Source organism: Garra rufa, chromosome 23 (genome assembly GCF_049309525.1).
Source record: "Garra rufa chromosome 23, GarRuf1.0, whole genome shotgun sequence".
Classification (NCBI taxonomy): Eukaryota; Metazoa; Chordata; class Actinopteri; order Cypriniformes; family Cyprinidae; genus Garra; species Garra rufa.
This window is the reverse complement of record NC_133383.1, coordinates 18,275,718-18,289,017: the sequence shown is the minus strand read 5'-3', so window position 1 is coordinate 18,289,017 and position 13,300 is coordinate 18,275,718. Positions and strand designations below refer to the sequence as shown.

Here is a 13,300-nt window from a genome sequence, read left to right as displayed (position 1 = left end):
ACACACACACACACACACACACACACACACACAATTTGTATTTGTTTCTTTCAGAAAGAAAAGTGTGTTAATATTATCAGGCATTACTTTTTATAAGGTGAAGGTTTTTTTTTTTACAGCTTAGCGGTGCAACCAAGGCAAGCATGTCGGTATTCTGAGGTGATCACACTTGACTGGTCATAAAGGCGAGAAGAAAAACAAGAACGAAAAAGTCAAACTGCCCGATGCAACTTCAGACGCATAAAGGCGTGAAAAGAAAAAGGTCAAGCTGTTTTATTTTCTGCTCTCTGTGAAAAGATGAATGTACTTTTTTCACCTTGAATGCTAGATGGTTCACCCCAAGTTAACAATCTTGAAGTAGTATGTCATTCGCAAGTATTGATGGCATCAACAAAACCATGTTGTACAGAGCTTCTGTGTATAAACTGAAAAACATCCACTTAATTATATGCACTAAATTCAGGAAATGGTAAAAGAATCCCAAGAAAGAGATGCTGTTAAATGAACACCAATCTTTGTGAAGTGAGCAGCAGTGTTGCTATTGTTAAACTATTAAAATCTGTTTTTATACCTGTTAGAATGTATTTTGAATGAATTAGATGCCAATGCAACATTTCAATTTTTTAAATGTACGTTTTCATCTAATATTTGCTGAAACTAAGTACTAAAATGACTAAAACTGAATTAAATATAAAAATTAAATAGAAATAGCACTAAATTATTAAAAAGTACCCTACCAGTCAAAAGTTTTTGAACAGTAAGATTTTTAATGTTTTTTAAGAAGCCTCTTCTGCTCACCAAGCCTGCATTTATTTGATCCAAAATATAGCAAAAACAGTAAAATATTTGAAATATTTTTACTATTTAAAATAACTATTTTCTATTTGAATATATTTTAAAATGTAATTTATTCCTGTGATCAAAGCTACATTTTCAGCATTACTCGTCTTCAGCATCACATGATCCTTCAGAAATCATTCTAATATGCTGATTTGCTGTTCAAGAAACTATTTTTATTATTATTATTATTATTAATATTAATATTTAAAACAGTTGAGTACATTTTTCAGTATTATTTGATGAGAAAGATCCAAAGATCAGCATTTATCTGAAACAAAAAGCTTTGTAACATTATACACTATACCATTATTACTTTTATTTAGCGAGGATACTTTAAATTGATCAAAAGTGATGATAAAGACATTTATAATGTTACAAAAGATTTATATTTCAGATAAATGTTGTTCTGAAATTTCTATTTATCAGCATAATAATATTATTAAATGTTTTTGAGCAGCAAATCAGAATATTAGAATGATTTCTGAAGGTTCATGTGACTGGAGTCATGATGCTAAAAATTCAGCTTAAAAGGAATAAATTACATTTTATAATGTATTCAATGCATTTTAAATGCAAATATTTCAAAAGTTCAAAAAGTGTTGCTGTACACATACCATAATAGTGTATGTATGTATGTGTATATATATATATATATATATATATATATATACACACACACACATACATACACCAATATATATATATTGGACCATTCTTCGGCTGAAAGAGCTTTTAGATCACGGATAATCTTTGGTTTTCACTTTGCCACTGCTTTCTTCAAATTCGACCAAATATTTTCAATGAAAATTAAATCTGGAGACTGAACAGGCCACTCAAGTACATTCCATAACTGATCCCTGAACCAAGCATAAGTAGATTTGGATGTTTACTTTGGGATGATTGTCCTGCAGGAAAGTCCACTGATCATCATCTTTAGTCTTTGCACCAAAGGCATCACAATTCTTGGCAAAATGGCCTGATACTTCAAAGAATCCATGGTTTCCTTCATACGGTCATGTTTTCCACTTCATGCTACAGTAAAACAACCCCATAATTGGATCAGCTCACCTCCATGCTTGACCATGGAGATAGTGTTCTTCTCCTCATTAGTTTTCCCTTTTTTGCACCAGACATACCGCTGATCTATACGTTCAAAAAGTTCTAGTTTGGCCACATCACTCCATAAAACATTCTTCCAGAACTCCACAGGTCTATCCAAATTAATTTTAGCATATTCAAGCTGACCTTTTTGTTCTTCTTGATCAAGAATGGTATTCGCCAAGATGCCCCAACATGAAGGCCATGCCTGTCTTATGTTCATCTTCTACTCTGGAATTAAATATTTTCCTCCTTTCGTCTGGTCATCTCGCAAGTCTTTGGCTGTACATTGCAGGTTTTTCTCAGTTGCTCTGATAGAACATTTTATGAAATTGTGCATTTTTGGTTCAACACCCTCAAAGGTTTTCTGGTACAACACACTTTAAACTAAGGAATAAGGCTTTTAATGTCTTAGAAATCTTCACGTAGCCCTAGACTTTCTAACACAATAAAACTATTTCTTCTCTATAGCTTTTGTGAAAGCTCTGTTGACTTTACCATATTTGCTACTCAACTTCAGCACATGCATGGGATAAATGTATAGATGTGTAATATCTCAAGCTGATTCAGTTTCTTTAATAGTTTATAAAGCCTTTGTGTTGTGTTTTAGGATAATTGTGTTCCCTACCACAAAAATAAATGACTTAAAATGGCAATGTTGAACAGGGGTTGAATAATTCTGACATGGCTGTGTTATTAAAAAATCCTAGAACTCAAACACATTACATTATATATTGACATTGTCACTTTTAATACGCCAGTATTAAAACTGTTGTAGATGCATTTTTTATAAAGTCCTGAAACTTCAGACAAGCTTTTATTTGTAAAGTACTGCAGTCTCTGGGGGTTGAATAATTTTGATTGCAACTGTATGTATGTATACATGGGCGATATTTGACTCTTGAGTCAGGGGGGGCAAGAAAAAAAAAATCAGATGTAAGCATTAAAACAGTGCCCTAGGGTATTGCAGCACATCAAAGCAGTCAATTAAAGCGCTGCACTTCAGCCCGGGCCGATGGGCCCTGACTTTTTTTTTACACCCCAGGGCTACGGCTTCGGGCCAATTTTCACGTCATAGTTCAGACCCGGGCCGGCATCGGGCCTGTTTTAGGCTTCTCCTTATTTTCATAATTTAGACATCCATCAATTATGGTGAAGAAAAAAAATGCCGCGCTGGTGGAAACAACACGAAACTTCACTTTCGCTTTCACTTTTGAGACCGACTCAGACACCGTTTAGTGTGCTTTAGCGCAGCTGAATCCGCGTTCAAGCGCACACAATAGGCTAAAACTCGCCCCAAGCACCGGCAAAAATAAATAACAATGAATGTGTCGAGGAAAGAGTAAGGACATAAATGAATTATTTATTAATTAATTTGTGTATTCTGAGTCAGTGTCGCAAAGATCCTGACTCGTAATCTCCTTTTTGGACGCGCCTTTAGAGAGAAATTCATCTTTACGGATTACATGAAAGAGTTTGTGCTTTTGATTTGTTTTATTTCGTTAAGTAATAATTTAAAGCTTTCTATAAATGTATTTATTATGTCTGTGAGGCATGCATTTCGCTTCATTTTGTTAAGCACTCCTGTTCAAGAACCAGACGGCAGAAAGCACATAATTTTTGTTTTCCTTGTTTTATAAAAATGCTAACGTTTTTTTCGATGTATTACTCGTACTTTGTGAGCAAAAATGACGGATAATTTTAAATTGCTTCCAATGAAAAAAATGCAAGTGATCGCGCTGGTGCCTCGATGTCCTGCAAGCTTTAGCTTCCACTTTCTGCACAAACTATGCGCATATAGCGCACATTTATCTGTAATGTTTAAACTACCATTGTTTTATACTTGAACTGTTTTATATCTATAGATTTCATTTTAGGCAATTGTGATGATTTGAGAAGGCAAACTGATCAAACAGACTATGATCAGTCTTCCGCTGGGCGCTGTTCGGTAAATATATATATATTTAACGAATAAAAAATGCTCCAAGCGTTTTTCTAAATTAGCTAAATAAAAAACGAAACTAAATATAAACATTTTGCCATTACATACAAAACTGAACTATTTTATAGCTGAAACAGTAAGTTGTTTTGGGAGAAGGGGAAAATATATTTTTATCCCGTCTATTGCTTCACCGTTATTTCGAGAATAAACCCAGCGTAAATATGCAAATGTCACTCCCAAAACATATCATCTTGCATGTGCCGAAAAACGAAAGTTTCATACAAATTCTAAATGGATTATAGCCTGGAAAGTGCAAAGCACGCTCCACTTATTATCACTAAAATTTCATAGAGATCTAACAAAATTCCGTTATAATTAATAAAGCTCTCTAAACTACACAATTAATATTTTATTTACATCGCGTCATAATCAAGATGATTCACGAGCGCACAAAACGGCACTTAATAAAAACCGATCAGGCGCTTTCAGCAGTGAGTGAATTCTGACAAGACTGTTCGGAAACAACAGATATGTCTGTGATTGGCTACATTGCTCAACGCTGCAAAAACACGTTGGATAGTTTGCCAGATCTTCAATTGCTTTGCTTTCGTTTGAGGGTTATATAGCACCGTCTAGTTCCCAAGTACAACCGAGCCTAAGCTTGGCTAAAGCAGTTGCAGCGGGGCTGTCGAGGATTCCATGACTAACCACAGGGGGGGCAACTGCCCCCCCTTGCCCCCCCCCTAATGTCGCCCATGTATGTATATATGTATATAAATATAAATATAAATATATAAAACACTAAACACTAAAATGATAGAGCAGATGTCTGCAAATCCTTTTAACTACATGCCTAAACCTATATTAAGTTTCCGAATTTGAAAATAAAGAGCTAAAAACAATTGCCTGTGCCTACTGAAAATGCTGTGTTTCTCCATTTCTGGATCCTTAGAGCAGAGCTGTGTTCTCTCTGAGGTGGCAATGTAGCACATATACAGCTCCTTCAAGAGAATGCCCTTGGACTGCTATCTCTGATGGAGACGCGTTTAGTAAGGAACACACGCACGCAGCCAGACAGCATCTGCTCTGAATGCAGGTACAGAGTCCCCGCGGTCATCAGCGATAGGATGAGGGTGGACAATGAAGGGAACAGGCGAAGAGAGAACAGCTGCATTCATCAACTGCTGAGAGCACAACCAATCTGTGTCCTTCCATCTGTCTTACTGTGGTCCACCTCCAATCACCAGGTCAGCTCTTGCCAAACAGTCCTTCGCTTTAATAAATTAGTGGACTTTAAGTCCAATAAAATCTTTTGCCTAACCAATCACTGGATTATGAACTGATGCCAATCAACCACTTCACTTTCACTACATAATAAATAATCTTTCTGGCTAGTGGCTACACTGAAAAATATCAGCACACCATACAGATTATACTAGGTTTATAGTCCATTAAATACAAGGATTTCACCTCTATAAAAACTTTTCCCTGTTTCTTTTTTTTAGCTTACAGCTACCATCATGGATCTGCAATGCAAATACACATTTTGGTTGTTTGGTTACTGAGTTTCGGGAAGTGACGCCACTGTCGTCGTAATGTTTTGGGAGTTGTTTCTGATGGCCTTGTTTGGTGTGAATGTTTGCCTAGGGCGCTTCCGTGTTGTCACTAGTCAACACAACAAGGAACAGGTCATATTTCACACATGAAGCAGCACTGAAGTCACACTTGCTGTTGACAGCGATCAATGCAGACCTTGAAAGGCATGTCAGAGGGCCTGTGAAATCAAACTATATTGTGCGTTTATGGTGCAGATCAATACATCGTCACTCAGGACTTTCCCTCAAGTTTTATAGCTCACCTTCCAGAAAAAAAAAAGAAAAAAAAGAAGAAAAAAAAAAGAATGGAGAGTGTTTCTCTAAAACACTACCAAATAAGGCAAGCACCTTTGTAAAAACAGAGTTAGAGATGTGACATTTACAAGCTTATATTTTTCCACTCACCCATGACGGTTAGGAGGAACTTCCTGCTGCCGATACCAGGAACCTTCTTCACCTTGCATTGATAGGTGCCTGTGTCTGTGGCTTTCAGACCCATGATGTTCATGGAGGCATCGCCGTTTTTAGGATCAGGGGAGTTGAAGTGGACTCTTCCTTTAAGAGGATCATAGTAGTGTTCAAAGGCCCTGTCACCCGAGTACACAATCAACTGTGGGAAGGAATGAGAGATGACAAAAAACAACAAGAGAATTATGTTTTAGTAAATGAAACTCACATATTGCTGAAATGTTACTCAACATTTCAATTTAACAACGGTGGGTGGGAAAAGTAGCAGTGAAAGGTCAAACTAAATGATCACATTTAGACCAAAACCTCATTTTTCAGCTTGTGAAAGTCAGTTGGACAAAGACAAACAGTGCTCCCTCTTATCTTAAAAACGTCCTTCAGCACAAGTGAATTATTTGCCCTTCCAATGCTACAACCTGAACAAAGTACTCGTTACCTTCAGTCACCAGAAGGCATATTTTAAAAGAGCAAATCATCAATACATACTTCTTTCCCAAAATGCCACATCTTAAAGGTGACATATCATGAAAATCTGACTTTTTCCTGTGTTAATCGTGCTACAATGAGGTCCCCGGTGCATCTACCAACCCAGAAAACGTGAAAAAGAACAACCCAGTTAATTTTTTGGTAAGCCGTTCTCTGCAAGCTTGTGAAAAAAGGAGCAATGAATTTATAGCAGTGGATTTATGATTTATTTACTGTATATCACACTGCGGCTACACAGATGTAATATGAACATGCAATTTCTTTCCCAGCTGTTTACCTTCACAGACATAACTGATTGTTTTTGTAGCTCATGCGTGTTTTTAACATAAACTTGTGTGTATTTGACCGTTTCGCAATAAGACATGAAAGAAAAGTTTAGTACTTAGTTTAGTACTCACATGCCGTGTGACAGCCGCTTTGTGTGTGCGTTTAGAAAATTGTATATCAGAAGTTTAAACTGATATGGCTTTAAAACGCATGATTTCAACGCGATAAACATGATAATCAAAACCAAACAGATGTTTTATCTTTAGCAGCCCTATTCTGGAAAAGGAGGAGGGGAGAAGCAGCTCATTTGCATTTAAAGAGACATGTACGAAAACAGCACGTTTCTGCTTACACTCAAAATAAGCATTTTCAAAATTATATAATAAATTATCTGTGGGGTATTTTGAGCAGAAACTTGGCAGTCACATTTAGTGGTCGACCGATATATTGCCAAGGCCGATTTATCAGCCGATATTTGGTATTTTTCAAATATCTGCATCGGTTGATAAGTTTTTCTGTTTGACCGATGTGTTTGAGACTTGAATTTTGACAGCGCCCCGTTTACTTTCATTTTGTTTTTATATTTTTAAATATTTTTTTATTTGTGAAAAATATTGTAGTAGAATTATAGAATCAGGAAGTTGTATTAAGTTGTAATATCGGCATTGGCTGTCGACTAGTCACATTCTTGGGACACCTGAGACTTATATCCCATCTTGTGAAAGGAGGCATAATAGGTCTTCTCTAAGGGACAGTACAGGTCTGTTTCTTGCCAAAAGACACGCGCGCTTAGTACAAACACAGATAAAGACGTCACAAATGTCACCCATGGAGGGAAAATATGGGATCCATTCAACAGACCCCATCCCCACCACTTCATTTCCATGACGACGGAGAGGCGACGGCCTCCCGTGGCGTCTTGCTTCATGCGCAGCAGTCCATAGAACGCACCTCAGGGCAATGGAGCAGTAGCTCGGAGACACTTAGAATCCTAATGAATATATCAGACAATTTTCAGGACACTGGGAGAAAAAAAGAGAAGAAAATGAAGGGGGGGAACCAAGACCTCTCCCTCATTCTTACTCTCACATCCAAACATCTGCAGAATCTTGAGCATCTTGTCCAAATTACCACTTAGTACGCAGGCCTAATCCATGCCACCTGGAGTCTGCCCAATAGGATTTCAAGGAAACAGCCAACAATGTCTACATATCTGTCTTAATAACTAAAACATAATAAAAAAGGGATAAGGACAACTGCCTGAAGTAACATACAGGCCTTCAATTCAAAAGGTCAAAACAAAGTCTGCTCAAGGCAGAGAACAAAAGATACAAAACTGAAATCCGAGTCGCCCCCCTTACATTTTTCCTTTTTTAATAATCTGCTACACTCAGATGTACGTTACAACACAGAAGAAAATATCTGTTGCCATTTTCCTTTCATCATGACTTAACGAATAGTCCTCACTATGGAGGGGTTCAGTATGTAGTTTCACCGCCAAGTCAAGTCTTCAAGGACACAGGGTGACTTGTTAAAATCAAAGTGTGCATATGTTTACTTGTGCTTCTTGTTTTCACTTGTGTATGCCTGTAGGTGTGCACTTCCTCCAGGGCCACATCAGGCTTGTTTGAAATGCAAAGCAGCACTGAGTCACCTGTGTTAGAGATCAGTCTGCTTTACAGCCCAGGCAGTTTCTGTAGGCCTGCCTGTCTATATCAGTGTCTAGCCTCACTGCACAACCACAGATGCTGCTCTGAACCACAGTACCTGCTGCTGGGAACTAGTGTGTGCCAACTACAACAGCCTTTACATTGCTAATCGTATAGTACTGTGAAGTTATTTTGATTCACAAGTTAAGAAGAAACCTTTTATATTGTATATCACTTAGTCAGAAATACACTAAAGTCCATGACTTTTTAAAAAATTTGAATATTTTTTTCCAACAAGGCTGCATTAAATGTATCAAAAGTCATTTATCATCTAACAAAATATTTCCATTACAAATAAAACACTGTTCTTTTGAATTTCTATTCATCAAGAAAAAAAAAAACATGAAGCAGCATAACTGTTCTTAACATTGTTAATAAGAAATGTTTTAAATCAGCATATTAGAGTAATTTCTGAAAGATCATTTGACACTAAAGACTGGAGAAATAATGCTGAAAATTCAGTTTCACTGTTAAAAATAAATAAATAAAACACAATTGCATTGTGTTTTAGGGTCAACAGATTTTCTTCCAACAGTGTTGGCCATCGTAGGAATAAAATAATTGAAAATATAGTTAAATAGGAAACATTTTATTTAAAGTTGTAACAAAATATTTCAGAATATCAGCAATTAGTATAATTAGAGACTTCTTTCAAAAACATTACATATACACTGCTAATCAACAGTTTGGGATCTTAAGTCTCTTATGCTCATGAAGGCTACATTTATTAAAATATGGTTTCCATTTTAGTATACGTTAAAATATAATTTATTACTGTGATGCAAAGCTGAATTTCCCTCAGCCATCACTCCAGGCTTAAGTATCACATGATCATTCAGAAATCATTCTAATATTTGGCAACAGTTGTGCTGACAATTTTTTTTTTCTGGATTCTTTGATGAATAAAAAGTTAAAAAGAATATAAATATTTTCCAACAATACAGGTATTTACTATCACTTTTTTAAAATAAATTTAACACATCCTTGCTGAATAAAAGTATCAATTTCTTTAAAAAAAAAAAAAAAAAGAAAGAAAAAGGAAAAATGCACTGACTCCAAACTTTTGAACAGTAGTGTATACTGTTAGAAAATATTTCTATTTTGAATAAATGCTTATCTTTTATTTATCTGCTTAACTTTTTATTAATCAAGAATCCTAAAAAAGTATCACAGGTTCTAAAAAAAAGCATTAAGCACCACAACTATTTCCAGGACTGATAATTAATCAGCATATTAGTATGATTTCTGAAGGATCATGTGACACTGAAGACTGGAGTAATTATGCTGAAAATCCAGCTTTGATCACATAAATAAATGCGAAAACGTAGCTTTGATGAGCATAGGAAACTTCTTTAAATACATGAAAAATCTTACTGATCTCAAACTTGTGAACGCCAGTGTATGTCATTACAATTATTATCAAATGGCAATTCATGTTGATTTAAACTATTCTAAATCAACTAGACACCTTCTCTCTGACTCACACACAAATCAAAACACAAATTTAAATCAATGCAAAAACAGCAACTAATGCAAAACAATCTCATCTCCCTTTATATATGTAAAAATGCATTGATAAAAATTGCTGCATGTTTACTTCTATTTTCTAAATAATCCTTTTGTTTCACGTTTCTCATTGTCACTCTCAGACTCAATCACAGCAGGGCTATTGTGCAATTGCAGGTGCTGCATAAGAGATTACGGAGCCACAGTGCGTGTACAGTGAGTGTCACCCCCAGTTCCCATCCATTCTTCAATATAATGCTAACACTAACGGGCAATGCAGTTTTGTATGGAATTCATCAACTAGTCAACAGCGTCCCACAAACAAGAGAATCATTCATGCTTCACTGTGTTCCAAAGACCTTCACAATGAATACAATCTTTGGAAATTGGGTTCTGCATTCAAGGTTGATTCATTGTTTCAGTTCTTGCACTTACAAAATAAGAACTGTTGTTGAATACAGGAGAAAATGTATTTTCCTTCAAAAGGTAGCCTTGTGTGTTTGTGTACAGAGTCGAGCCCTTTTTCTTTTATCTTGGATCAAAAGTGAGAGATGAAAAACAAGGGATGTGTCTAAAGTAGACCAAACACTAAGAAGTGAGCTGGTCTTTGTTTATAACTCCTCTTTCATTTTTTGACTCATTTAGTAGCTTTTCAAGGCCAACCAGTGAAGCAAAAGCCCAAAATCCTGTAAACACTGTGAAATATTATTATAACTTAACATAACGGTTTTCTATGAATGCGCTAAATGGTTGACCATAAAATAATTTTTGTTATTATTAATGTTATTTCAGGATTATTTGATGAATTCAAAAATTTGAAAAACAAATACATTTTGTGAATGTATTAATGGCTTTACTGTCACTTTAGGTCAATGCATCCTTGCTGTATTTGTAAGTTTGGGATCAGTAAGATTTTATGTTTTTTTTTTAAGAATTCTCTTATGCTCATCAAGGCTGAATTTGATAAAAGAAAGAAACAGTAATATTGTGAAATATTATTACGGTATTATTACAGTTTAAAATAATGGTTTGAAAATTGAATACATTTTAAAAATGTAGTTTATTTCTGTGATGCAAAGGCATTACTGCAGTCTTCAGTGTCACATAATCCTTTATAAATCATTCTAATATGCTTATTACTTTTATCATAAATGTTGGAATCAGTTGTGCTGCTTAATATTTTTTCAGGATTCTCTGATGAATAAAATATTTTTTAAAAAAAGAACAGCATTTCTTCAAAATAGAAAACTTTTCTAACAATAAAAGTCTCTGCTATCACTATCAATTTAACACATCCTTGGTGAATAAAAGTATTAATTTCTTTAAAAAAAAAAAAAGAAAGAATGTAATGTTGAATGTTCATATTGTTAAAACATATCACAGGTTCCAACAAAATATTAAACAACACAACTGTTTTCAACATCAATAATAAATCAGCATATTAGAATGATTTCTGAAGGATCATGTGACCCTAAAGACTAGACTAATGATTCTGAAAATTCAGCTTTGCATCACAAGAATAAATTCATATTAATATATTAAAATATATTCACATAGAAGAAAGTTATTTTACATTGAAATAATATTTCACAATATTAATGTTTTTTTTTCTGGATTTTTGATCAAATAAATGCAGCCTTGATGAGCATAAGAAATCTTTATTAAAAATAAAAAATAAAAACGCAGTAAAACTTGTACTGATCCTAAACTTTTGAATGGCAGTGTACTTATAAAAGATCAGAACTGGAAATGTAGTAACTATGCAGACACTGTAATAATAGTTGCCATGAAAAAGCATTGCAAAGAACTGGGGCATAATAAACGTTAGAAATTTCTCCCAAAAAAGAACAAAAACATTGAGGTAGCCTGTGTCCAACCTTCAACTTCTTATAAACCATTAAAAACGATGAAGTGGGTCAAAGACAAATTTCAAGTCCTGGGGCAAAGCCTGGCAGAACAGAGGGGGAAGAGTGCAGGTCTATACCCATGAGGACAACCCAGCAAAAAGCAAACTGAGCAATTGAGGGGAACAGAAATGTGAGGAGAAAGGGAGAGCGATAAAAATAGAATGAAAAATTAGGTGTAAGAACGACAGAAGAAATGAAGGAGCTTTGAGAAGAAAAAAGATGGAGTGGAGAGAGAGCATGTGTAAGAGAGGGAGATAGAAAGAAAGGTGCAAGGAAACCAAAGGGAGATCGACCATTGAGGGCTCCTGACCCAATTCTGTCCCCAGCTAAATGCATAATCTCTGGAGAGAAAGAGTATGAGGTAATCTCTGCATGAAGGGGTTGCAGCAGACAAGCACATATATATCTGGCTGCTTACTCTACCTGCAAGTCCAGCGTTAGGGCAAAATCAGCCTTTTGTAAGGAAGTGAGAGATGGTTTAATTATGGTCTATATTAAAGAGATAGCATTTGTGTTGACGCAGGGGAAAAAGCAGTGCCGACAATTCATAGAGAAGTGTAAGCACTTAACAAACACGAGACATCAATACATAAGAATCAATCAACTAACTTCTGCCAAAACCAATAAAATTCAAATGCACATCCATGTGAGCAAAACTATAACAAGACACTATGTAAAGCTACACACATATCCATTCAGGGAACAACTTTACAGAGCACTAAAGCAACAGGACACGTTTATAAAACACTCAATGTGGTGTGCTGCGTTTCCCTCTGACAGATGCAGAGCTCACAAACCAGCACCTGCTCACTCCAGATCAAAGTAAAATGTATAATCAAAGGTCAACCTTCAAAAACGATCACACGCAAAAGCCTTCAATACCTGACTTCTAAATGGATCTTAAGTGGGATGCTCACAAGTATTGTTATTTATTCATTTGGGAATCCAAATGATTGGTTTTCTGATAAAACTCATTTAGTGGCCAAAAATCGTGTTTATATATTAATATGACTAGGGGAAAAAAAATTAAAATAAAATAAGGAATATTCCTGTTGTTATATTTAAAGGAGAAGTTCTTTCTTTAGTTGAAAAGAAATTAAGGTTTTTGAGGAAAACATCCCAGGATTTTTCTCCAAATAGTGGAGTTCAATGGTGGCCAATGGTTTGAAGGTCCAAATTGTAGTTTCAATGTGACTTCAAAGGGACTCTACAAAATCCCAGCTGAGAAATAAATTTTTTTTTTTTGTTGTTTTTTTTTTTTATCTAGCAGAAACTATCTGCTATTTTCTTAAAAAAAAAAGAAAGAAAATGCATCTTCACACATTGCGTAATCATGTTGGACGTGGTTCTTCGTCGCTGTACTTTGGGTCAAAAAGGAAGGGAATGAGGATAAACTCCTCATTTTCTTCTCTAACTTCAAAATCAACCGATATTGTTGTTTTACCTTTTTTTGTAAGGCATTTGACTTTCTTTGCATGTTAG

The 13,300-nt window shown here is 35.3% G+C and overlaps 1 protein-coding gene across 1 annotated transcript in view; it reads right to left on the bottom strand.

The window, feature by feature from the left end:
- cxadr (CXADR Ig-like cell adhesion molecule) overlaps positions 1-13,300 on the bottom strand; it is a 63,792-nt gene that overhangs the window by 9,636 nt on the left and 40,856 nt on the right. Inside the window, exon 3 of the mRNA XM_073829492.1 lies at positions 5,881-6,085. Within this exon, the coding sequence (XP_073685593.1) occupies positions 5,881-6,085 (205 nt within the window). The remainder of the gene's footprint in view (positions 1-5,880; positions 6,086-13,300) is intronic.